The 27,299-nt window shown below is 40.9% G+C and overlaps 1 protein-coding gene across 3 annotated transcripts in view; it reads left to right on the forward strand.

The window, feature by feature from the left end:
- The first annotated feature begins 269 nt into the window (after positions 1-269).
- The window catches only part of rad51 (RAD51 recombinase), a 33,033-nt gene continuing 6,003 nt past the window's right edge, over positions 270-27,299 (forward strand). For 2 of the 3 annotated variants that reach the window (XM_033026678.1, XM_033026680.1), the window contains exons 1-7: positions 464-575; positions 2,123-2,210; positions 10,388-10,525; positions 14,729-14,846; positions 24,137-24,228; positions 24,567-24,661; positions 26,667-26,780. In XM_033026678.1, coding sequence (XP_032882569.1) covers positions 2,130-2,210; positions 10,388-10,525; positions 14,729-14,846; positions 24,137-24,228; positions 24,567-24,661; positions 26,667-26,780 — 638 coding nt within the window. In that variant the 5' untranslated portion in view covers positions 464-575; positions 2,123-2,129. Of the gene's footprint in view, positions 576-2,122; positions 2,211-10,387; positions 10,526-14,728; positions 14,847-24,136; positions 24,229-24,566; positions 24,662-26,666; positions 26,781-27,299 lie in introns of all 3 variants that reach the window. The other variant, XM_033026679.1, reaches the window with a different exon arrangement.

Here is a 27,299-nt window from a genome sequence, read left to right on the forward strand (position 1 = left end):
ACAGCATCTCATGTTCCGCTTGGGCAGTCTGCACCCTAGTGGCATGAACATTGAATTCTCCCATTTCCGTCCTTTCCCACCAATCAGTCTGAAGAAGGGTTTCGGCCCAAAACGCTGCCTATTTCCTTCGCTCCATAGATACTGTAGGATCTTTGGATACTGCTGTTTCCCCAGCATTTTTGTCTACCTTTGATCTTTGGTCTGCCCGCCGCATCTCCTCCTCCCCTCCCCTATCATTCCCCTCTGTGGGGGCGGGGAGCGAGAGCGGCGCGCGCTTCACGCAACTGCGTCGTGACGTGTTCGCCAGGTGGCGCGAGATTCGGAAAAGCCAAACCGAGGAGCGAGGGAAGTTGCTGTTGCGGTTCTCGAGCGAAGTTGCTGTTGTAGTTCTCGAGCGAGCGAGTCTGACGGGGGCGGTGGGCGCGAGACTGACGACAACATCGACGGACGCGGGCGGGTGGGCGCGAGTGAGACTAAGGCGGCCAACGGCCGGCGGGCGAAGGCATCAACGGCTGGCGGGCGGTGGCAACGAGCGGGTCTGGGCCCGAGGCTTCACTAGGCAAGTTTACGTTGAGGTAACGCTGCTAGAGGCGGTCAGGGCCGGACCGAACCGAGCCTCTCCGTGAGATGCACGGCCACAGCTTGTTCCTTCATGTCTGGTGTCATTTACTTACTCGCAGCTGAGTTTGCACAACCCCTCACCCGGGGCAGTTTCGGAAACCCGGACTCACTGCCCGCCTCTACTGATATATCCTGTCCGCCATGGTACTTGTTTATTTGGCACTTGTCCGCAAGGGCGAGAGAGTAACCCCTCAATATTAATCCATTCTCCGTAAATCAACACTACTCTCTTAAAACTGCTTCTCTAAAGCCTCTTATTTGCCTTCACCACCACTGGCAGTGCGTCCCAGTCGCTCACAAACTCTAAAAAAAACATGCACTGCATATCTCCTATAAACTTTTCCTTCCGCCCATAAAACTGTGCCCTTTCGTTTTTGATATTTCTATTCTGGGGAAATAAGTTCTGACTGTCTGCTCTATCTATTTGCCTCACAGAATTTTATAAATTTGTGTTGGGTCTCTCCTGGGTGGGAGGGTTGTGGAAACTCAGCGGTGAATACGTATATTAAGAACAAAACATCCTATTTGATTTGCATCTCTTCCACCCATTCAAGTCCTCCAAAATAGCGCAGTGGCTGTGCCATGTACCATGTACAAATTGCACTACAGTTACTCATCCAACCTGCTCCAATTGTAGTGTACAAAACTGACCTACTACTGAGAAGGACTGGGGCCATAGGCTTATGGAACACTGCTACCTGCAGAATTCCTTCCAAGTTGGATACATTGTTTAGTGTAGGAAGGAACTGCAGATGCAGGCTTACATTGAAGACAGACACAAAATGCTGGACTGGCTGCATTTCTGGATAGAAGGAATGGACGGTGTTTCAGATCTAAACCCTTCTTCAGACTGAGAGACAGGGGAGAGGGAGATGCAGAAATAAGGAAGTGTAAGGTGTGAAAATGAGACATTAATGGGGATTAAGGAAAATGTAGAATAGATTTTTGTTGGCTACGAAACTGACAATGAAGTAAAGTACCTGTACTTCCTTATTTCTGTCTTTCTCTCTGTCTGAAGAAGGGTCTCGAGCCAAAACGTCACATTTCCCTTCTATTCAGAGATGCTGCCTGTCCCACTAAGTTACTCCAGCATTTTGTGTCTATTCGGGGTAAACCAGCATCTGCAGTTCCTTCCACATAGTTTTTTATTTGGTTGACACTAAATGCTAATTGTTCTGAAGAAAGATACAATATTTTATTGCTGTTAGCAATGTAAAATAGCTTTGTATAATGAAAATATTTGGTGAGGTACTCAGGAACACATTTCCTTTCATTGAATTCAAAGCTTTGAAATAATTTGTTTTAAACAATTCAAAATTGTTGCAACTAGATATTCGGTGGAAGAGGACTTAAATTTGAATTAATGAGCAATAGATATTGTTACCAAGAGATAAGCTGAGTATCATGCTCTTAAAGTTGTTGGCTGTTTGGTTCTTTGTTTCATTCAGTTCGGCGTCAGTTTATTCAACAAAGCTGAACATTTTATTTTATTAAATTTCAGTTCCAAAATGGCAATGCAGGCACAAACGGAGGAGATTGCTGCAACAGAAGAGGAATGTGTTGGGCCACAAGCTATATCATGTTTGGAGGTAAATGTCTTCTAAATAATACATCTTTGATCTTTGGTTCTCTCCAATGCTTGGACAGAAATACTGAATTGTGTTTAAGTTCAAAGTGTTGGTAATAAGTTTTTTGAAAATATTGCTGTTAAGCTAGCTTTTTTCCCATGTGGCTTTTTATTTGTGTTGATATCATTGTGATAAATTGTTCTTTCATTTATGGATTAGGTGTCTGCTGGTAAATTAATTAGTCTTAATTCACTGGTACAGCTTTGTTTCCCCATCAGGCTGTCACATTTATAAATCAAATATAGTTGCACTACTGGCATAGGTATCCATTACTGAAAGTGACTTGGCGATATTAAACATCATTATTTCTCTCCCTCCAACCAAAGCTAATTAACAATTGTATTGGAGCACTGGGTCAACTAGAGATAATATATAAACCATTATTTTGCATTGACCTTCTGTAATGGTCACTTGTTTTATAGGGGGGTTGCACGGAATGTCACTGGGTCATAAGGCTCGACGCACGGAGCCGCTAAATCCAACTGGAAGACATCCGTCACTTCCGGTATATGTTATTAATGCTAGAAACGCGTACTTTCCTACCTGTTAAAAAACGTCAAAATGTTGAATTTTTGCGCTGAAACATTTTGTGGGAGTCGGGGTAAGTGTGAGAGACATGTACCCAACTTTAAAATTCCAAAAGTGAAACGAAATGAAGGTATAGAGAAGCGAGAACTGAAGGGACTACAGCAGCTAAAGTGCTTGGTAAACATTGAAAATATTCGGAATTGTCGCATTTGCTCACTGCATTTCATCAAGTAAGGCATTATTTGTTTTTCTTGATTCCTTTGGTATCTAAAAATTCTCAGAAGTGATAAATCTGGCTGTAAAATTTTCTTCATATGCGTTTTCATTTTGTATGTAAAAACCCACGAGAACCATGGGCGATTTAAAAAAATTACAGCCAGATTTATCACTTCTGAAACTTTTTAGATGCTAAAGGAATCAAGAAAAAACACAAATAATGCCTTGATGAAATGCAGTGAGCAAACGGCCAATGTTTGCCAAGCACTCTGGCTGTTGTGTCCCTTCAGCTCTCGTTTCCATCTACCGTCATTTCTCCTCACTTTTGGAATTCTGAAGTATGCTAAATGTCTCTCACGCTTATCCCGACTTCCATAATTATTTACAGCGCAAAAATTGACAATTTTAGCGGGCCCGCTACGCTGGAAACAATGGTAAGTGCCTACCTGCAGTTCATCGCGTGTAATCCATTTGGAGTAGCGTAGCAACAGTACGAGCCATGGGTCGTGACCCGACTGCCGTGAAACCTCCCTATAGCAGTACCTAATGTTGTATACCAAAGATAGATACAAAATGCTGGAGGAATTCTGCATAATTGGAAAAAATGGATGTGACATATCAGGTCCATTCGGAGGCGAAAAGAGGCAGGACAAAAAACGGCCGGTAACCGGAGACCGCAGGCGAGGGGGTTCCCTGATAAGCAAATTGTTGGACGAAGGCTTGATAGAGAATCAGATGTGAGTCCAAGTGGAATACATAGTTGCTAACTGTGTAGCTAGTTACCAGACTTTTAGTGGAGTGGGGGGAGGGAGAAAGAAGGTGTTTGTAAACATTACCTAAAGTTCGAGAATTCAATGCTAAGTGATGGGATCACAATGGAGGTGTTGGATGTGGAGGCTGGTGGGTGAAAGGTGAGATTCCTAATGTTATAGACTTTAGAGATACAGCGCGGAAACAGACCCTTCGGCTCACCGAGCACGTTACCCCTAAACATCTGTCCCTTAATTCTCAAGTCATGTCCCCTTGTTTGAAACTTCCCTACTCTCAGTGGGAAAAGTTTATCCACGTCAACTCTGTCTATCCCTCTCATCATTTTAAAGACCTCTATCAAGTCCCCCCTTAACCTTCTGCGCTCCAAAGAATAAAGTCCTAACTTGTTCAACCTTTCTCTGTAACTTAGTTGCTGAAACCCAGGCAACATTCTAGTAAATCTCCTCTGTACTCTCTCTATTTTGTTGACATCCTTCCTATAATTAGGCGACCAAAATTGTACACCATACTCCAGAATTGGCCTCACCAATGCCTTGTACAATTTTAACATTACATCCCAACTTCTATACTCAATGCTCTGATTTATAAAGGCCAGCACACCAAAAGCTTTCTTTACCACCCTATCCACATGAGATTCCACTTTCAGGGAACTGTGCACAGTTATTCCCAGATCCCTCTGTTCACCTGCATTGTTCAATTCCCTACCATTTACCATGTACGTCCTACTTTGATTTGTCCTGCCAAGATGTAGCACCTCACACTTATCAGCATTAAACTCCATCTGCCATCTTTCAGCCCACTCTTCCAACTGGCATAAATCTCTCTGTAGACTTTGAAAATCTACTTCATTATCCACAACCCCACCTATCTTAGTATCATCTGCACACTTACTAATCCAATTTACCACACCATCATCCAGATCATTGATGTACATGACAAACAACAGTGGACCCAACACAGATCCCTGTGGCACCCCACTAGTCACTGGCCTCCAACCTGACAAACAACCATCCACCATTACTCTCTGGCATCTCCCATTCAGCCACTGTTGAATCCATCTTGCTACTCCACCATTAATACCCAACAATTGAACCTTCTTAACCAACCTTCCGTGAGGAACCTTGTCAAAGGCCTTACTGAAGTCCATATATACAACATCCACTGCTTTACCCTCATCAATTTCCCGAGTAACCTCTTCAAAAAATTCAAGATTAGTCAAACATGACCTTCCAGGCACAAATCCATGTTGACTGTTCCTAATCAGACCCTGTTTATCCAGATGCTTATATATATTATCTCTAAGTATCCTTTCCATTAATTTTCCCACCACTGACGTCAAACTAACAAGTCTATAATTGCTAGGTTTACTCTTAGACCCCTTTTTAAACAATGGAACAACATGCGCAGTACGCCAATCCTCCGGCACTATTCCCGTTTCTAATGACATTTGAAATATTTCTGTCATAGCCCCTGCTATTTCTACACTAACTTTCCTCAATGTCCTAGGGAATATCCTGTCCGGACCTGGAGACTTATCCACTTTTATATTTCTCAAAAGTGTCAGTACTTCCTCTTCTTTCCATCCTCTAGCATGTTACGGTGAATCACCATTTAGTAGATATGATCGACTCTGGATTGAACAGGACCATTTCTGCTGATGGGCACCAAGTAGTTGTGGTCCATTGCGATGTGTAATGAATCTCATAGTTTCCATAGCTACTCTACTTGTTTCCCTTACCTCACATAATTCAATATCCTTCTCCTTGGTGAATACCGAAGAAAAGAAATTGTTCAATATCTCCCCCATCTCTTTTGGCTCTGCAGATAGCTGTCCACTCTGACTCTCTAATGGACCAATTTTATCCCTCGTTATCCTTTTGCTATTAATATAGCTGTAGAAACCCTTTGGATTTACTTTCACCTTACTTGCCAAAGCAACCTCATATCTTTTAGCTTTTCTAATTTATTTCTTAAGATTCTTTTTACATTCTTTATACTCCTCAAGCACCTCATTTACTCCATGCTGCCTATAATTATTGTAGATCTCGCTCTTTTTCCGAACCAAGTGTCCAATTTCCCTTGAAAACCATGGCTCTTTCCAATTTTTACTATTTCCTTTCAACCGAACAAGGACATAAAGATTCTGTACTCTTAAAATTTCACCTTTAAATGTACTCCATTTCTCTTCCACATCTTTCCCATAAAACAAAATGTCCCAATTTACTCCTTTTAAATCCTTTCGCATCTCCTCAAAGTTAGCCTTTCTCCAATCAAAAATCTCAACCCTAGGTCCAGTTCTGACCCTCTCCATAATTATATTGAAACTAATGGTATTGTGATCACTGGTCCCGAACTGTTCCCCAACGCATACCTCTGCCACCTGACCCGTCTAATTTCCTAACAGGAGGTCCAGCACCGCCCCTTCTCTAGTAGGTACTTCTATGTATTGCTGCAAAAAACTATCCTGCACACATTTTACAAACTCCAACCCATCCAGCCCATTTACAGAATGTGTTTCCCAGTCTATGTGTGGAAAATTGAAATCTCCCACAATCACTACCTTGTGCTTACTACTAATATCTGCAATCTCCTTACATATTTGCTCTTCCAATTCTCGCTCCCCATTTGGCGGTCTATAATACACCCCTATAAGTGTTGCTACCCCTTTCCCATTTCTCAGTTCCACCCAAATAGCCTCCCTAGACGAGCCCTCTAATCTATCCTGCCAAAGCACTGCTGTAATATCTTCCCTGATAAGCAATGCAACACCTCCACCTCTTGCCCCTCCAATTCTATCACACCTGAAGCAACGAAATCCTGGAATATTTAGTTTCCAATCACAGCCCTCCTGCAACCATGTTTCACTGATCGCCACAACATCATACTTCCAGGCGTCAATCCAGGCTCTAAGTTCATCCACCTTTCTTACAATGCTCCTAGTATTAAAATATACACATTTAAGAAACCCACCCTCTCTTATTCTCTGTTTATTGTCTTTTTCTTCTCTCTCCCCTACATTTTGGGTCAGAGTGCTACCATTCTCTGCCTCCTGCCTCACACACTGACTGCTAGCTTTCCCAATTCGAGTCCCTCCCCCCAACCATACTAGTTTAAAGTCTCCCCAGTAGCCTTTGCAAATCTCCCCGCCAGGATATTGGTCTCCCTCGAGTTCAAGTGCAACCCGTCTTTCTGTACAGGTCGCACCTTCCCCAAAAGAGGTCCCAATGATCCAGAAACTTGAATCCATACCCACTGCACCAGTCCCTCATCCACGCATTTATTCTCCACCTCGCTCCATTCCTACTCTCACTGTCGCGTGGCACAGGCAGTAATCCTGAGATTGTTACCTTTGCAGTCCTTCTCCTTAACTCTCTTTAGACGGCAGGCAAGACGTGTCCGATTCGTACATGTGGGCCTAAATAACTTTTTCGCATCATAAGATTAAAATAAAGGCACACCGTAAAGCAAAATTATATGTTAAATAAACGACATACCTTTTTTGTCCTGATATTGCGATCCATGATGTTGAAGGCGTTTTTGTCACGTTTAAGTTAAATCCAGCGACGCAAACTTCCAGCAAAATTTTTTTTTTAAACCAGCCAACGGAAGCACGAACGATTTTTCTTCATCTGCTAGCAGCCCGAGGAAATCCTTCTCCGACAATCAATACAAACAATCCTGCCCCCCCACAAAGCCTCCGGAATCGCCCGCACAGGCAGTGGCAGATCTACAGCGCCGCTGATGGTAGGTTTTGTAACATCGCTAGAATGAGGACACACAAACCTGTCTATATTGATGGGATAATGGTGGAGAGAGTCAATAGCTTCAAATTCCTGGGCGTGCGTCTTTCTGAAGATCACTCCTCGACCCAGCACACTGATGCAATTATATAGAAAGCCCACCAGCACCTTTAGTTCCTGAGAAGATTGTGGAGTTTCGGTATGTCAGAGAGTGAATTTTAAATTAATTACGTAGTCAGAAACTTGTTATTGAAGGTTAATGAGTTGGATTACCATTATCAAAAGATGATGAACTGTAACTTGGAGAAACTAGTGCATGGAGGATGGTTGGGAGAGGATTGGAATGATGAAAGAAGAAAAAAACTGCATAAGCTGAACATTTATAATTGAAATACAATGGGAAATTATGGGTCTGGAATGAAGTGTTGATAGCAAAACAGTCAGAATTTATAATTGATGGCTGTCATCATTGCTGTGTTTCGGCTGAAGCCTTACACCATGATAAGGGTCCAAAGACTTTATTAACACATAGCATATATAACTTCACACTAGCACGTCTCTCGAATTCTAAAGGGAACAGGCAGGGAGGATTAATGTAAAAGCAAGTGGGCATAACTACCAAAGCATGACTCATAAGTGACACTGATCTACAATCATAAAGAATGCTAGAGGGGTCATCAACAAAAATATTAGCTGTTGCTGGTCAATGATGTTTTATCATTTTGGAAGATGAAATGTCTATGGCAATAAATATATGGACACATTTGGATGGATTATAGGACAGGAGAAAGGCAGTGTTAAAGAGCTGTATGTGAATAGTTTTGATTTTGGAGACAATATGTGGGTATAAATTTGACCTGAGGTCTGGTGCGACACCTAGGTTGTGAACAATCTTGTTCAGCCTTAAGACTGGTAAAGGTAACAGAGTTTTGATGATTAGAGAACAGATGATGATTAGGAACTGAGGTGATGGCTCATTAGAATTTTAATATGAGAATATTAATCCTGGGTATATCCAACCCTGGGTATATAAAGTGAACAATTAAAATGGAGACTCTTTAAATTTGAGGTTCTTCATTCTGCACCAACCAAATGTAAGTAAAGAACAATGAATTTCTGTTAAGCGCTAGTATAGGATTTCTCTTGTTGCATCTGTACGTAGTTTTCCTAAGTTCCGACCAGGTGAAGAACCATTTAAATCATTCATTATGCTTGACATCGTACTGCCACTCCTGGTTACATTTTAATTTAGAGACCACTCAATTAAAGGTTTGCATTTTTTAGCTTGTTTTATGACACTGCAGACTATTATGTAATTTTGAAACATGGTGACTCCAAAGTAGGAAACAAAACAAGGTCTCAAAAACAGTAATGTCATGATGACCTGATACTAACTTGTTGAGATAAAAATATTAGCCAGGATATTGGGGAGAATTCCACTGCTCTAGGGAATGAAACAAGGGAATCTTGTAAAAGTCGATGCTTGTTCGACATAAACAGTAGTATCTGTGATGCTGTAATATTCCTACACTGGTGCACACTGACAGCCTAAATTAACTAATTACTCATCTGAGGATATTGTCTCGGGCAGCAAATTACTAGAAACAGTTGGGATGATTCATTTGTATTCATGTAAGCATCTTAAATAACATGGCACTGTGCATTGCACTTAATTTTTCAGAGATCACATAATCTCTACGAAATTTCACAATAATTTGTAGTCCAGTACAGATAGACAAGTTGGTTAGTATGGACTGTTAGAAAGAAAACTTGCTATTTTTCAGTTGGGTCCATTAATTAATTGCAGCCAATCAAATACCTTTCAGGATTTATTCTGACTTTTTTTGTCAAGAGTTTAATTGCCATATGCACTGTGAAACTTTAAAGCTTTACTGTTTTGTAGACAATTACCACAGCTAATTTACACATTTTAACTTTGTCAGAGAGCAATGACAAATGTGTTTTGGTTGTTGGAGAGAAAACCATTGGCTCAGATTCTACTGATCAGATGCTGGGACCAAGCCACTTTAAGATATGGGGATACCTTTATTTCTACTCTGTTGTATTATTTACTCGAAGCATAGATTGTGTAGTACATCACTATTAATCTCTCAGTGAAATAATTTAAATTATTTCTTTATATAAAGAAGATGAGCGGGATACCTGCAGTAGATGAATAACCAATTCCAAGTATAGTTTCTTTCCTCAGAGGTTGTGTCACCAATATAGCATCCATATAATACATGTATCTGTCATCTTGCACGGTCCAATTACTCTGCTGCTGAAATTGCACAATGTGCTATTTTGTTATTTTGAGATGTTCTAAGAATTTTAGAATTGTTATGGCCCAACCTAATGAGTCCTTAGAAAAAATGATCCAGACTGTCCAATTCACCATATTATATATTGTGCATGTTATTTTTCACCTATATCCTTTACTAATCATATTCTATCACCTTCAAAAATTTGTGCACAGAAGCACCCAGGTATTTTTGCCCCATTTAGATTCCCATTTAGCCTTTATTGTCCTTTTGTGCTTTGACAATATATACTACACGTCTAGCTAATTAATTTCCATCTCTTCATCCAGAAATAATCTGGATGGCAGGTGAGTAGATGAGATTCAATACTTCAATTTGAAATACAACAATTTTCATGGGATAAGCTTTCCCAACGTTGATGTTAAACTAAACATGGTCATACACCATGAAAATAGGCCTATCAACCCACCCAACTCGTCATTGCCCTCCAAGACACTACAATTTATCTAGTCCCATTGGCCCATATCCCTCCAAACATTTCCTATCCATATACCTGTATACCATATATGAATTCCAGGAAGATTATTTCAATTAAATTGAATTGTCTTTGCTTTTATTGTAGCAATGTGGGATCAGTGCTAATGATGTGAAGAAGCTCCAAGAGGCCGGTTTTCATACAGTGGAGGCAGTAGCCTATGCCCCAAAGAAGGAATTGATAAATATTAAGGGTATCAGTGAAGCTAAAGCAGAGAAGATTCTGGTAAGAGTGAAAGTAATTCTTCTATTAATTTTACAATTTAAGTGAGATGAGAAAATATGACTTTAAATGTCGATTCATGATTTATATACCGTTCAACTACAAGCAAGTTTAGGACTTTGTATTAGCATTTTGTGCAGTTTTCAACCCTCCAAAGAATTAAAGTGCTATAAGATTTATATAAAAGATTAAACTGGGGGATAGTTCATTGATTTTTAAATTTTTGTGCGTTTTCTTGTCATATTGAATTTTATTCATGCGCCTTTTATAACTTGAAACATATTTGCACATGGTAAAGCTACATTAAAATAGTCCATTGATGATTTCAAAATGCACAAGCCTGGCATAAGGTTATTGAGTTTAAACACTATGCAACAATATTTGGCCACCTTCAGCAGATTTGCATTCTATAATTAAGCAGCCTACAATTTTTCCATCTCTTTGAATTTCTCCAAGTGATTCTGTATTCACCAATCTAAATAAAATGCAACTTTCCTACTTTCAAATTGATGCAATTCGTTAGATCAGTTGTATAGCATAAGTTAGTTTAAATCTCTTTTATAACAACATCAATTTCTGTGCTGGGAACTTGTTCATTAGACCTTGAAATTATTTGCATACATGTTGGCATCATGCAATTAAAACAAATCGAACAAAAGGACAAGGGTTTAAGAAGGAACTGCAGATGCTGGAGAATCGAAGGTACACAAAAAAGCTGGAGATAAAGGACAAGGGTTGTTTAAGTGGGGAAGGAGAAATCCCTTCCCTGATATATAATTTGTTTATCTTACAAAGTAATGAAGATTCCGCTGGGAGGCGAAAGCCACTTCTTTTAGCACGCTCAAAGCCAGTCCCATATAATCTGATGTCCTGAGTTTGACTAGTTAACTTCTCAAATAGTGTGTATCTGAAATGAATGCTGCAAAATGACCAGGAATTAAGTAGCAGTTTCACATAGGGGATCTTGTCAGAATTTGATCTATGAATGACCGATTTTGGGGTGGTGATGCACATAAGATTCTAGTTAATATTTCAGCTACATTGACGAGTCCTAAAACAAAGTAATATCTCTGGAAATTAGCTTCTCAGCTGCTTTCCCACATCCTACTTTTGACAATTCTTCTACCTTTATCCCAAATTAAGTTGGTTTGGAAGGGGCAGGTGGTGTTATTGACTTCATAAGGAAATGTGTGGAGGAATGTGTTCCAATGGAAACCACCCGAATGTTTCCCAACCAGAAGCCTCGGATGAACCAGGAGGTCTGCATTCTTCTGAGAACCAGATCTCATGCATTCAAACCTGGTGACACAGACTCGTACATGAAGTCCTGTTACAACCTTGATAAGGCCATGATAAAGGCTAAAAGGGACATTCGCTCTAAACTGGAGGATGAAACCGATGTGCAGCAGCTATGGCAGGCTGGCACACCATTTCCTAAAAGGCGAAACCATGAGGCAGCTCGAGCGACAAGGAAGCATCACTTCTAGATGGCTCGATGCGTTCCATGCGCACTTTGATAATGAGAACACTGAAGTGCCATTTCCATATGGTATTATAATCTCAGTCACAGAGACCGACTTCAGAAGATCCTTTAGGTGATGAACCCTTGGAAAGTATTTGGACCTGATGGTATATCCGGTTGCATTCATAAAACTTTTGCTGACCAACTGGCTAGGATTTTTACGGATATCTTTAATCTCTCACTGCTGAATCTGACTCCACTATAATTTGCCTTCCACCACGCTTGGTCAATGGAGGATGCAATCTCGCTGGCTCCGCTCTGCACTGGAGCATCATACTTCAGGCTATTATTCAATACCATCATGGAACTGAGTCTCTAAACATCCCACTACAACTGAATTCTTGACTTACTCATCGATAGAACATAATCAGTAAGAGTAAGAAGGAACTGCTGATGCTGGTTTAATCTGAAGATAGACACAAAAAGCTGTAGTAGCTCAGCGAGACAGGAAGCATCTCTGGAGAGAAGGGAATTGGTAGCTACACTTCCTGCTCGATAACCATCACTACAGGAGCACCTCATGGCAGTATGCTCAGTCCCCTGCTCTACTCACTCTAGACCCATGACTGCAGCCATGCACAGTTCCAACTCCAACTTCAAATTCGCTGATGACACCGCCATTGTTGGACGAATTACGGATGATGATGAGTCAGAGTATGGGGGGGGGGGGGGGGTGGATCAACTGATCGAATGGTGCCAGAAAAATAACTTTGTTCTCAACATCAGTAACACCAAGGAACTGATTGTTGACTTTAGGAGAGGAAGGTTGAGGATACACAAACCTGTCTTTATCGACGGGACGGTAATGGAGAGAGAGGCAATAACTTCAAACTCCCGCGCGTGCATATCTCTGGAGATCCGTCCTGGTTCCAGCACATTGATGCAATCATAAAGAAAGCCCATCAACGCCTCTAATTGCTTGAAGGATTGAGGAGAATCAGCATGTGGCTGAATACTCTCTTGAACCTGAACAGTAGAGTAGAGCATATTGACTGGTTGCATCATGGCCTGGTTTGACAACACGAACGCCTAGGAATGAAGAAGATTGCAAAAAGTGGTCAACTGCGCAGCGTGAAATGGGGAATGACCTCCCCATTGAATGGATCTGTAGGAGTCGCTACCTCAAAAAGAGTCCACACCACCCTGACACTGTTTGGGAGCCTGGAAGCTATAACTTCTAGGTTCAGGAGCAGCCTCTTCCCAACAACCATCAAGCTATTAAACACTATAGTCTCCAGCTAGGCTCCAAGCTACATAGACTGGGGATTTTGTTTTTGAACCATTATTGTTTATATAATACACACACACACACACGTTTATTATCATGTTTACAGAGTACTATCTTTACTTATCTGTTATACTGCTAAAAGTAAGAATTTCATTGCTCCGTTTTCAGACATATGACAATAAGACGCTCCTGACTAGAGTATAATACTGCCTGGATTTCAGTAATGTTTGTTCTTTAATCTTTAGAAAAAAAAGCCTAAGTATGGAAAAATACCCATTTTCGTGATGAGAATATTTTGACTATTGCAAGTGTATTGGATCTATGTTTAATAGCCTAATGAGGACATTTTCTTCCAACAAAGCAGTTTTAGGAAATTGTATTATCGTATTTCCCACCGTCCAAGACGCTATTTTTGACACTAAAATAAGGCCCGAAAATTTACCTGTGTCTTGGAGGCCGAAGGTTAGGCCGAGCAATGCCATTCTCGTAGCGACTGCTCCGCGAAACCTGCCACGCCTTCAACCCTGGAACTGTGGGAAGCGGCTGTAGGGAAGTCTGGCCCGGGTCAGCACGGCCTGGGCTGCACAAAGTAGCAAACTTGGTTGGGCCGCCAGGGGTAAAGTTGCGGGGAGGGCAGGAGCGTTGAGGAGTAGAGGGTCGAGGATCATGCCAGCAACTTACTCACCGCTGCCGCGGCGCTCCGGACGCGGAGCCACCACATTGTTGTCGGAGAGGGAAGTAGCTCGTGGGACAGGCGAAGATGTGAGGCTCCCCGGTCCTCATTGCCTCCTTGAAGGAGTTTCACATCTTCATTTCTACTTCTTCTTATCGAGTCCACACACAAGATTAGAAGTTGTTCAGCCAGAGCTGAACACACTTCTCGGCATCTGCACAATGGTGTCTGTCTTGCGCTTCTTGTGCGTGGTGGTGGAAAGATTGGTTGAAACAGGGCCGCGACGTGATCGCTCTTTCCTTGACCCCTTCATTTCTACTGACTAAACCAAACCTTTGATCCTGTCCCGCCAGCCTTTTTTCAAAAGTTAGCAACTCAAAATGGGGGTTCGTCTTTGACTCCGGGAAATACGGTAATCTTTGAGTGATGTAAAGTGAGAGTGCAGTTAATAAATGCATGATTAAATCACTGAATCAAAATAGATTAAATGCACCAGAGAGCAAAGTACTATTGATAAAATCGGCGTGTTATCAGATTTTGAATTTTGAATTTTAAAAATTGCCTCTGGAAACATGGATATAGAAATTTAATTTCTGGATTTAATCAGGATCTCAAGGGTAATTCTGTTCCCATGGTACCGAGCATGGTACAATTTGGATAAATTTGTAATTATAACAGAATGTAGCACGCAAACAATTAAGGAAAAAGTTTGAGGTCAAATTTGAATGTCTAAGAAAGTGTGCAGCTGCTCCTTAATCATGTCATTGTTTTCTTTTGCTTTAGGCTGAGGCAGTTAAACTTGTACCAATGGGATTTACTACTGCTACAGAATATCATCAGAGGCGCTCTGATATCATCCAGGTTACTACGGGTTCCAAGGAACTTGATAAACTTCTACTAGGTGTATATTTATTTTTCATTAAAACTTTGTATATTGGTATAATATGGTGAATTGTGTGTTTTTGGCAGCTTATGTTAACATATGGTGGCTTGCAAAAGTATTCATACCTCTTGAACTTTTCCACATTTTGTCACGTTACAACCACAAACGTAAATGTATTTTATTGGGATTTTGTGTGATAGACCAACACAAAGTGGTGCATAATTGTGAAGTGGAAGGAAAATGATACATGGTTTAAAAAAATTTTTACAAATAAAAAACTGAAAAGTGTGGCGTGCAAAAGTATTCAGCCCCCCTGTCAATACTTTGTAGAACCACCTTTCGCTGCAATTACAGCTGCAAGTCTTTTGGGGTATGTCTCTACCAGCTTTGCACATCTAGAGACTGAAATTTTTGCCCATTCTTCTTTGCAAAATAGCTCAAGCTCAGTCAGATTGGATGGAGAGCGTCTGAACAGCAATTTTCAAGTCTTGCCAGAGATTCTCAATTGGATTTAGGTCTGGACTTTGACTGGGCCATTCTAACACATGAATATGCTTTGATCTAAACCATTCCATTGTAGCTCTGGCTGTATGTTTAGGGTCGTTGTCCTGCTGGAAGATGAATCTCCGCCCCAGTCTCAAGTCTTTTGCAGACTCTAACAGGTTTTCTTCCAAGATAGCCCTGTATTTGGCTCCATCCATCTTCCCATCAACTCTGACCAGCTTCCCTGTCCCTGCTGAAGAAAAGCATCCCCACAGCATGATGCTGCCACCACCATGTTTCACAGTGGGGATGGTGTATTCAGGGTGATGTGCAGTGTTAGTTTTCCGCCACACATAGCGTTTTGCATTTAGGCCAAAAACTTCAATTTTGGTCTCATCTGACCAGAGCACCTTCCTCCACATGTTTGCTGTGTCCCCCACATGGCTTGTGGCAAACTGCAAACGGGACTTCTTATGGCTTTTTTTCAACAATGGCTTTCTTCTTGCCACTCTTCCATAAAGGCCCGATTTGTGGAGTGCACGACTAATAGTCGTCCTGTGGACAGATTCTCCCACCTGAGCTGTGGATCTCTGCAGCTCCTCCAGAGTTACCATGGGCCTCTTGGCTGCTTCTCTGATCAATGCTCTCCTGGCCCGGCCTGTCAGTTTAGGTGGACGGCCATGTCTTGGTAGGTTTGCAGTTGTGCCATACTCTTTCCATTTTTGGATGATGGATTGAACAGTGCTCCGTGAGATGTTCAAAGCTTGGGATATTTTTTTATAACCTAACCCTGCTTTAAACTTCTCCACAACTTTATCCCTGACCTGTCTGGTGTGTTCCTTGGGCTTCGTGATGCTGTTTATTCACTAATGTTCTCTAACAAACCTCTGAGGCCTTCACAGAACAGCTGTATTTATACTGAGATTAGACTACACACAAGTGGACTCTATTTACTAATTAGGTGACTTCTGAAGGCAATTGGTTGCACTGGATTTTATTTAGGGGTATCAGAGTAAAGGGGGCTGAATACTTTTGCACGTCACACTTTTCAGTTTTTTATTTGTAAAAAAATTGGAAAACCATGTATCATTTTCCTTCCACTTCACAATTTTGCGCCACTTTGTGTTGGTCTATCACATAAAATCCCAATAAAATACATTTACGTTTGTGGTTGTAACGTGACAAAATGTGGAAAAGTTCAAGGGGTATGAATACTTTTGCAAGCCACTGAAGACCATAGTAGTAAAGCACAGCATTAGAATTGTCCGCCTAAACCTACCTGATCTTCCGGTTGCTAAACACTTTAACTCCCCCCCCCCCATTCCCATTCCCATTCCCATTCTGGCGTTTCTGTCCTGGGCCTCCACCACTGTCTTGAATGAGGAACAGCACCTTGCATTTCGCTTGGGCAGCGTACACCCCAGCTGTATAAATATTGACTTCTCTGACTTCAAGTAACCCTTGCTTTCCCTCCACCTCCCTAGTTCTCCGACCAGTCTGACTGTTCCGCTGATTACATTTTTTTCTCTGTATGCTTCGTTGTCACCTGCTCCTAGCTACTAATGATCTATTCTACATTTTTCTTGAGCCTCATCCCCTTTGGTGTCTTGTTTTCACACCCTTCCTTATCTGTCTCCCTCTCCCCTGACTCGGTCTGAAAGGTCTCGACCCAAAACGTCACCCATTCCTTCTGTCCAGAGATGCTGCCTATCCCGCTGAGTTACTCCAACAACAATCCGCGCTGCAGCCCTGGCGCTCTGTTTCTCAGTGGCAGAATATGCAAGCCCCGCCTGGAGCCGCTTTAAACATGCACGCAAGGTGGACTGCACTGAACACTGCCTGCGGGAAAACCACAGGATGCCTGAAGCCAACATAGGTTGAACACCTGTACGAGCTGGCAGGCATCGACGAACCATAAACGCTTCAATGCGGACACAGACCCCCGTCACCCCTTATACAATCACCAACATGCCAAGAAACGTTTGAAGAGTCTGAACAGCTTCATGGAACTAGAGCCAACTGTGCCAGCCACCTAAACCAAACAACAAATGGCACCAGGACACCACCTGCCATATACTACCCGGAAAGCCCTAAACCGCCTCCGCACTGGAGTGGGACATTGTGGACTCAACCTGAAAAAGTGGGGGCTCTCAGACTCTGACAAATGCAACTGTGGAGACGTACAGACAATGCCCACCTACTGACTTGCGGCGGTGAGACATGCACTGCGGACGATCTCCGCAGAGGCACAGATGTGGCACTGGCTGTGGCAAAGCGATGGCAGAACGTCGTCTGACACGAGCGAACTCCAGCATTTTGTGTCTAGTAGTGTTCTATGTTTGATATTCCTTTTTTCTTTCCATAGATGCTGAGCATTGTAACACTTTATTTTAATTTGCGGTATAATACTTTTATATTTTACATATATGAAGGCAATTTTAAGTGACGGCGTATATGCATGGTTTTCTACAATTTAAGAATTATATTGTTATGCATTTCTTCCTGTAATGCTTCATTTTAAACAGCTACAGCAAGACACTTAAATTGCAGCATTTATATAGAACTTAACTTACTGCCTATGTTGCACATGTATTGTTTTGATCTTAATATTCCAAAAAGATTATTTATATATTTTAGCAGCTACATTGCAAAGCTATCTGAAATCAATGTCACAGCAAATTGTGAGCAGCCTGTCTTCCAGTGATGCTTTCCACGTGTTTGACTGTGGTTGAACGGACATGCCTGTTTCCCCCATGAGAAACTGCATTTAAATGCACATAAATAAATCCTACCTAAGAAACTGCAAAATTTGAAGCCATATGTAAAAGTGTGTTTTGAAATTTTTAGTCCTTTAGATTTTTAAATTTACTTAATTCATCTTTGTATTTGAAAGTGTAAGTGGAGAGTGGAGTTTTATGTGAACCCATCTTGCTTCCAGACTTTTCTGCTTGTTCTAACCAAATTGTGAGGTAGTTTACTTTGAGATAATTGCAGACTAAACATCTATTTTCATCATTTTTGGTGTTCTTATTGCTGTAGGTCCGGCATTATAAAAATGAGAAGTGTTGGAAGCACTCAGTAGGTAGGACAGATCTGAAGAGAAATAGAGTTCACTTTCAGGTGAACAATTCTTTGACTTCTGACCTGAAATATCACTTCTAGTACTTTATTCAGATCCTATTTGATCTGTTGACTATTCCAGCATTTTCTGATTCTATTTCAAATTTCCAACAACCACTGTTTTTATTCATTATTTCAATCTCCTTGCCCTCAGCATAGTGAAGCTGCAAATTCTATGTAATCCAAGTAGTGGGTATGAATAAAACCATTTGGATATTTTTGTTTTACCTTCCATGTGAAATGTTCTGTAGATGACCACAACTGTTCTGTGGGGCTTTTCCCATTTGTGAGAGGTATGTACACGGCTGACGAAGCACTCACGCTCCGAAACATAGTTGCTAGAGTGGCCTCTAAGAAAAAAGGAGCATCAGAACCTACAGCCCCCTTTCCTTTGCATCCTCTTGATCAATGCACTTGGAAAATAAGATTGAGGATTTAAGGGCAAGATTATTTTACCAAAGGAACATGTGGAAATGCAGTGCACTGTTTGACAGAGACATGGCTTACCGCCAGCTCTCCAGATTTTGCACTTGAGGCCGAAGGTTTCTCAATCCATTTTGTCGACAGAATAATGTATTTGGTAAAAGGGAGAGGTGGTAGGACCTCTCATGGCAAACCCATTGTGGTGCTTGGAAGTGACCGTCCAGGAACATCTAGCAGTCCTTCAACTCCCTCCATTGTCATGACTGCAGTGTCTGATCTGCCCTTGGCAGACTGTTTGGCTAGCACTTGAATGAAACTGCATGGTCAACAAACACCAGACCGAGTACCTGTCATCTCCATCATTGCCAGGGACTTAACATGGCTGGCTTGACAAAGACACATTCAAACTACCATTAGGATGTCTCCTACAGTACTAAAGGATCAAACTCTGTTACTGCCAGTCCAAGGGGAGGCAGAGGAGCAACTTCATGACTGCTTGGAATTGGTAGAATGGACTCGGCAATGAACCTGAACAAAAGCAAAAGTGGGTGTTACCGACCATAAGAAAATGTGTGGACGTGCGTGTTCCCGTGAAGCCCATCCCAGTGATCCCTAACCAGAAGTCTTGGATGAAACTTGAGGCTTTGCGACCAGCACTTGCGACCATCACTTCTTACATTGGTGAAATGGGGTTGCTTAAGTGACAGTGACCTGGTTAAGCTTGATGCAAGCATCAACAGAGAACAATGTACCTTCACAAGCTCCACGACTATGTGAACTTAGTTTCCAAGGCTGTCATCAGAAGATCCTTCTCGAAGGTGAATGCTCAGAAAGTACCCAGCCCTGATGTACTTGGCCGCATTCTCAAAACCCGTGGACCAACGGGCTGGAGTTTCCATAGGCATCTTCAACCTCTCGTAGCAATGATCCGAGGTCCCCACCTGTTTTAAAAGGGCATCCATGTTCCCAAATGAGCAAGATGACCTGCTGCAGCCTTGATCATTAATTGAAAACTGTAAAACACCTGCCTTAATGTTAATCCTTGCAGGGGATTATAGGTGACTGCTCTTAAAATCCAAATCAAAGAATAACTATTTTTTACTTGCATCTTTTCAGCCGGCACTCACTCGAGAACGGCAGTGCATCAGTAGACATGCATTGAATCTGCAATGGGGTAGATGAATTAACAAATAAGGAATAGATGTGATCTAATTGACATTACAATTTCTAGGGTGACTAAAGCTAGGAAATAAACATATGCGTTATACCGCAAGGAAATGCAGTCTTTGGCCATGTTGACCATTGTGCACTCAGTTATATTATATCTTTCCCATATACCATCAATTCTTCCTAGATTCTACCATTCAATGAGACATAAGAAACTATTTACACGTGCCATTTAACCGATCAACTGACATGTCCTTGTGAGGTGGGGGGAAATAGGAAGGACATGAAGGAAACTGAAGTTGCAAGAAAATAAATATTTGTACGACTTGCCTAAGTGCCTCCAAATAGTAGTTCTAATATAAGGCGCAGTATAAATGACACAATGAGATGTGTGTGCAATGATTAATACTTTAATCAATGGAATTTTAATCTATGTATAGACTTGGAAATTGAATTAGTCCCAGCAATGTACAGAATTAATTCCTGGAGTGTACATGAGTGGAACTAACTAGAATACAGGCTTCTTTAGATACTGTATGTTGCAATAAGAAATGGTTAATTTGTGTAAAAGAATGTTAGGGAAGAAACTGAAGTTGATTTAATATTCTAAGGTTTTATAGTTCAGTCTGAAGCCAAAAATTTTAGTCTAAACAAAGCAGTTATGTAGGCATAAAAATTAAGAGTTGGGTAGATTAGGAAACTGCATTGAGAATATGATAACAGACAGGAAATGTGAAAATTTAAAGAAATAATGCCTGATTTGACATAAATATACATTGTATGCCAACAGCATAATTAAGAAATGGTTTATGGATTACAAGGGAAATTTGTTATTTTTATTTCTAAAGGAGATTCTTATAAAGAAAATTGATAAATTGCCAGAAAAATGCAGGAAGATTGGGGATTAGGAATGTTCTATCAAGAAAATGATGCAAAGGAAAGGTAGAAAATGAAAATAAGCTAGCAAAATCCTCTAGATGCACTTAGAAAGGCAATTGAGGGCAGATGTGGTCCTTTGCAGACAAAGACAAGATAATTTTCTGGGTGAATAAGGAAATAGCAGTGGAGTTATGTCATATATGTTACAAGTTCATAAATCATCTATTTTTCTGACAATGTGTTGGATGTCTTGGTTGTGCTATTTGCGTTGTTGTAATGCACCCAAATAATTTTCTCAACCATCTTTTCTATTGCTTATAACATTAATGGTCATTGCAGTTACCAATGATTATCAATATTTTAAAAATAAGTGAGGAGCTTTATCTTGTAAAAGGCCTTAATTAAGTTTGAATACAGGAAGTTATAGACTGCAATCAGTGTTATGCCTCTTTGTTCCTATGTCTAGCTCAGTATATTTGTGTAAGCTGTACCCCAGGCTGCAAGAGATCCCATGAAATAAACTTGGTAGATCATCTGCTGGGAAGTTTTTGAGAGCACCAAAGAAAGCTGTACAGCATTAACTTTTGCTTCCCAAGCCAGCTTTCCAAAATGTTTGCATGATGAGATCTAACCCATTTAGTGCCAGAAGCTTCATAACTGGGTTGGAGGTGAAAGCAAGAACAGATGAAAGTTAATTGGAGGCGGCAGCTACTGCTGCCCCCAAATCCCCCTCCTCCTTTTAATTTACATTTTCTCTGTTTGCCGAGGGTATTGCCAAGAATAAATTTAAAGTTTCACGTTGGCTGAACTAGTGAAGGAGACTGGTTACTGCAAACAAGTGATCATCCGCAGAAATGTTAACTGTACAATACTTGTTTATGGAGTCCTAGATGATTAGCCAATTGTTGAAATTATTTGTCCTAAACTTTGGAGTTCATGCTCTGGTTGAAGGGAAGTTTATCAGTCAAAAGCTGGAGCCTTGGACACTTGCAAGTGTCACCAACATTGTTAGAATGCACCGATTCAGGCACTAATTGCGAAGGCTGAGGTAGGTTAGGATTGCAGAGAATGTTACGAAGGACTGAAAGTGTTTGAAAGGTTTCGACCCGAAACGTCACACATTCCTACTCTCCAGAGATGATGCCTGTCTCGCTGAGTTACTCCAGTTTTTTTGTGTCTAGCTCAAGGGCAGGTAAAGCTATTTATCAAGTTAATTAATTCTATCCAAAAAGTGTTCATGAGGACTGAACACGTGTTCAGACCAAAATTATATAATGATAACCCATTTCTATGAATGAATGCTTTATTGTCACATGTGACAAGTCATAGTGAAATTCTTTGCTTGCACACCCACGGTATGCAAATGGTCGCCACATGCGTGCGCTGGCAAAGTTAGACAGTATCTGTGCCAGGCCCCTTTTGTTCTCACCCTCCCCTCACAGTGGCCCCCCTAACGCTGGGTTCCCCATTGTTCTTCCCCCTCTCCATCACTGCGGACCCCCACACTGGATCCACCTGTGTTCCTTTCCCTGGCAGCGGCATCCTCACTCCATGTTCGTCCGTCGATCGGCGCCCCCATCGACCGCCGGGTCCTCTCCGGGCGCCTCCGTGGCCCTGACCCAGGCCCCTGCCAAGGGCTCCGTCGACCCAGGCACGGATGGTCGCAGACTGTAGACTTGCGGCATGCTGGCTCCAACCTCAGCCGCGGACTCTGCAGACCCATGCTCCGACCTGCCCGCTGGAGGCTCAGACCTGCGGGGGCACCAGCCTCGGCCACTCCGTACACAGATATGCCCTTTTATATGTGCTGGATGTTTGAAAGCGTTGCTTAATGGGTTCTTGCTTTGTTTCTCTTGAACTAAAAGTGCAGCACCCTGAACTTCCTACTCGTGTACCTACCTATACCACATATTTGGCCACAAATTTAATTTGAATGTTTCTGTTCCATCTAATAATTTAACTGTCCATTGATTTGCCTGACTGATGTATGACTGCAAGGCACGAAATTTTGTTCAGACCGAAAGGTCTGAATGACAATAAAGGATACCTTGACTTTGATTTGGTGTCCTGAACAGACTCCAATGTCAAATGTTTATTTCATTGAAATATGAGCTCCAGAGCAAATCACTGGCAAATACCATTTCCAGTCACATATGTTCCATTATTTTAACTGTGTGCATGAGTGCGTGCGTGTTATATTCAAGGACTTGCAACTCTTATTATACCCGTTAAATAAAGCTGCCCTTTTTGCAATCCACTATTTGTACTATACCTATATACTTTTCTCCCAAATCCAATCCCTACCACTAGGTGGAGAGGGAAGTTCAAAAAGTTCAAATTTATTTGTCACATAAGGTGCAGTGAAATGTCATTTACCATGCAGCGTTACAATTAAAAAAGGACGCAATACACATCATAATTCAACACAGCCATTCACCACAGAGTTCTTCACTGTGGCGGAAGGCAATACAGTTCAGAGTAACAGAGATTTAAGATCCTGGGTGAAATGTTTAAAATAAAAGGCAATATTGAACCAGAAAACAAGCACAAGTAGCGGTGGGTGAATGAGAACTGGTACGATTTGCAGCATGGATGAAAATATTTTGTTTATTTCTCTGATTGATAGACTGGTTGAATGGTTAGCAAAGTGGAAGGTAAATTTTAATACTGGGAACTGTGAGTGATAAACTTTGGCAGAAGAGATAATGAGTCAATATGGACTGCATGCCACAGTTTAATTTCTTAAGCATCGTATTTGCCCTAAAATTTTCCTTGGATAACTTGATGTCAAATTTTGTCTTCTAATGCCTTGATGTTCTTCAAGACCTTTTATACCACGTTGAAGACTTGATTTCAGTGTAGTTACAGTTGTTTTTCTTTATGCCTCCTTTAGCTACACTCTTACAAGTAAAGCATAACCAAGCAATGCAATTAAAGAATGATTCTTAGTGTATTATTAGTCTAACTAAGATAACATGGTTATTCGGTGTTGCCATACCCTATTGCCTACCTTATGCCTTCAGTTTTCATGTGGCTGAAAGAATAATTTGGGAATTATGGAAATACGGTTATCTATAATTGTCCCCCGGCAACATAATAGATTAAAAACATTTATTTCGATCCAGGGTGCTCAAAGTCTGATTTAAAGATATTGTTTAAAAAATGATTCTTGCATTAAATAAAAATTATTTTTGGATAAAGATTGTTAATACCAAGACCTCCTTTTGGTGTTTCAGGTGGGATAGAGACTGGTTCAATCACAGAGATGTTTGGAGAGTTTCGTACTGGGAAGACCCAGCTCTGCCATACATTGGCAGTGACGTGTCAGGTATCTAACATGTACATTTTAATACATCAGTTAAGTCGCTTTGTAAATTTATTTGACTACTGCTATCCAATTCTTCCACCAACAGACATTTTATTTGATTTTACATGTGTCAGGTGACGAACATACCCTGCCTTTCTAACATTGTAGGCCACCAATGTGAGAATTTGCATCTTGTGCCAGTGATACTTGTTCAACATGTGGATGGCCAAATATGGAATAAAAGCCTTTAAAAACCTCCTACCTGTAAATATCAGATGAAGTTGTGATACTAAAGGAATTCTTGTTCTGCCTTGCTGAAAGTGTATTGTTTTTTCCTCCTCTGCTTTACTGACTTTCAGTTACCCATTGACCGTGGTGGAGGTGAAGGGAAAGCTATGTATATTGATACCGAAGGTACATTCCGCCCAGAGCGCCTCCTTGCTGTGGCTGAGAGGTTTGTATTGCAATTCAGTTATGTTCTTGTAAATTTAAAAAAATTCTAGATCGGATGAATATTTCAACTCCATTTTCCATTATATTTGTCTCTTCCCTCGTTTTCCTTGTTAAAATAGAAAATCCCAAACCATTCTATGCAGCCTTCTTACTTAATTTAATTTGTGTCTTGGGTGAAGGAGGTGCAGCATGACGTGTGCAGCCATAGGCTTTGTTTTATTAAGACACTTGACTAGAGATTTATTCTCTGCATTTGGACTAAACGTGGAATGTATTAGTGGTTTAAGAGAACAGCATTAAAAAATATATGGCCTTAATTTTGTTTTGCACATGACCAAGGACCTGCTGAGTTACTCCAGCTTTTTATCTTCGGTTAAACCAGCATAGACAGTTCCTTCCTACACAAGATAAGTGGGTTAGGTGGCAAAAAGCATAAGACATGGGTGGTGTGGGCTTGGAAGGATGTCCTCATATTTCAATTTATATTCTTATGTCAGCTTTGGGAATTGAAAGCTGGAATGAAGAGGAAATGTTGGGAGTAGGCATTTTTGTAAAAAAAAAAAGCAATCTAATCAATAGATCAGATATTTTTGAAGCTCTGCTGAATTGATCCAGTCGGTACAACTTGAATGTGGCAGGGTACTATTAGAACAGACAAATATTTGAATGAATGAATAAGTTTATTGGCCAAGTATTCACATACAAGGAATTTGCCTTGGTGCTCCGCCCGCAAGTGACGACATGACATACAGTGACAATTAGGAATGACACATAAAACATTAAACATCAATAATAAAACATTATTGATTAAACATGTGAATTAAATAAAATACCAGAACAAAAGGAGGCTACAGATTTTTTGATTATTGAGTAGAGCTACTACTTGTGGAAAAATTTTGAGTTCAGGAGATCAATAACTTTGATTTGGTTTCCTCATAACGCAATTGTATAAGGTTTTGGTCTGATGGAAAGTAGATGTTGATGGTCTAACAATTTAAATGGAGGATTAGAGGGAAATGGAGAACAGTGAGAGAGATTCCCGATCCCTCCCTTGACAGTTGTAAAATACAAAGCCCATGTTTAAATGAAAAGAAACATGTCCAGATCAAATTTTACCATGCTAGATTGCTGTACTCGACCTGTGATATTGGAACCGAATGGAATACCATGTCTAGTTTTGTAGATGAGAAAGGAGAATGATATATTTTAGTAGGATAATTAAAATTACGAGAGACTGCGAGCTTCAGCGGCTGCAAGAATACAGGGCAGAAGTCTTAGCGTTAGTATTTCGTGTCATTTTAATTCCCCTTTCCACTTTCATGCCGACTTGTTTGTTGAATTCTCCACTTTCTGTTTAATTCCCTCCCCATCTCATGTTCCCACCACCCTCCAGATTTTCCACTCTTCTTTCCCTTCAACCATCTCTATTCATTCATCTCCCACACCTCCATATTCCAAAACTCCCATTTTCCTTTCCACCACCTCTGTTCCTTTGTTTCGTTCTATGTTGTTTCCCTCTTCCTGGTTCTACATTTCACTCCCCACCTTTCTTCCTTATCAGATTCCGTAATTTGCACCTTTTTGTCATCCACCTGCAACCTTTGTTATTCCCTTCACTGTTTTTTCCCCCAACCTGACATCTGCCAGTCGACCTCTGCCTGTTTAAATCTACCTATTACTTGCTGATATTTGCCCCACCTCTCTTATCTCTATCAGCCATTGTCCTTTCTACTCCATCAGTCTGAAGAGGCCCAAAGCATCGTCTGCCAACTTCCTTGGACAGACGTTGCCGAATCAACTGAGTTCCTCTAGTAATTTTTTAACCTAAAAATATAGGATGTTGATGTCAGTGAACACTTTAATGAGAGGTAGTTGGCAAAAAAGTTTGACAGGATTTTGATCATCTACTGGTCATAAAAACATGTCTGAATTTATGTAATGAAGCAATTTATGTAATCAGCGTTTTATCAATTTAACGTCTACATTTTATTTCTTGCATTTGTCAGATACAACCTTTCGGGAAGTAATGTTCTAGACAATGTTGCATATGCTCGGGCTTACAACACTGATCATCAGACCCAACTATTGTATCAAGCATCTGCCATGATGACAGAATCCAGGTACCTGTAAAGTTGAATGAGTAGACAAAGGTACAATGTGGGGAAAATGGGAAATTGTCCATGTTGCAAGAAAAATAAAGAAACACATTCTTGGGATGGTGAAAGGTTGAAGAGCTAAGAGATGCAGAGGGTCTCGGTATCTTAGTGTATGATTTGCAAAAGACTATAGAGTGCAGGTACAGCAAGTAATAAAAAAACGTTAGCAACATTATTTGAGAGGGGAATTGAATAAAAATTATGGATCAGCTGCCGAGGGCACTGGTGAGACCACCTTTGGAATTGTGTGCAATATTCGTTTTCTTATTTAGAGAACGATATAAATTGAAAGCACTTTAGAAAAGGTTTACTTGAGAGGACGTGTCCACTGGACTTTTAGAAGAGTCAGGAACTAGATTGAAGCATACAAGATGCTGAGGGATCTTGACAGGAGGATATGAAGAAAATGTTTCTTGTAGGAGAATTTAAAATAGGCGTTACTGTTTAAAAACAAGAGTTCCCATGAACACATATGATGTGAGT

The sequence above is a fragment of the Amblyraja radiata genome, chromosome 9 (genome assembly GCF_010909765.2).
Source record: "Amblyraja radiata isolate CabotCenter1 chromosome 9, sAmbRad1.1.pri, whole genome shotgun sequence".
In the NCBI taxonomy this organism is placed as follows: Eukaryota; Metazoa; Chordata; class Chondrichthyes; order Rajiformes; family Rajidae; genus Amblyraja; species Amblyraja radiata.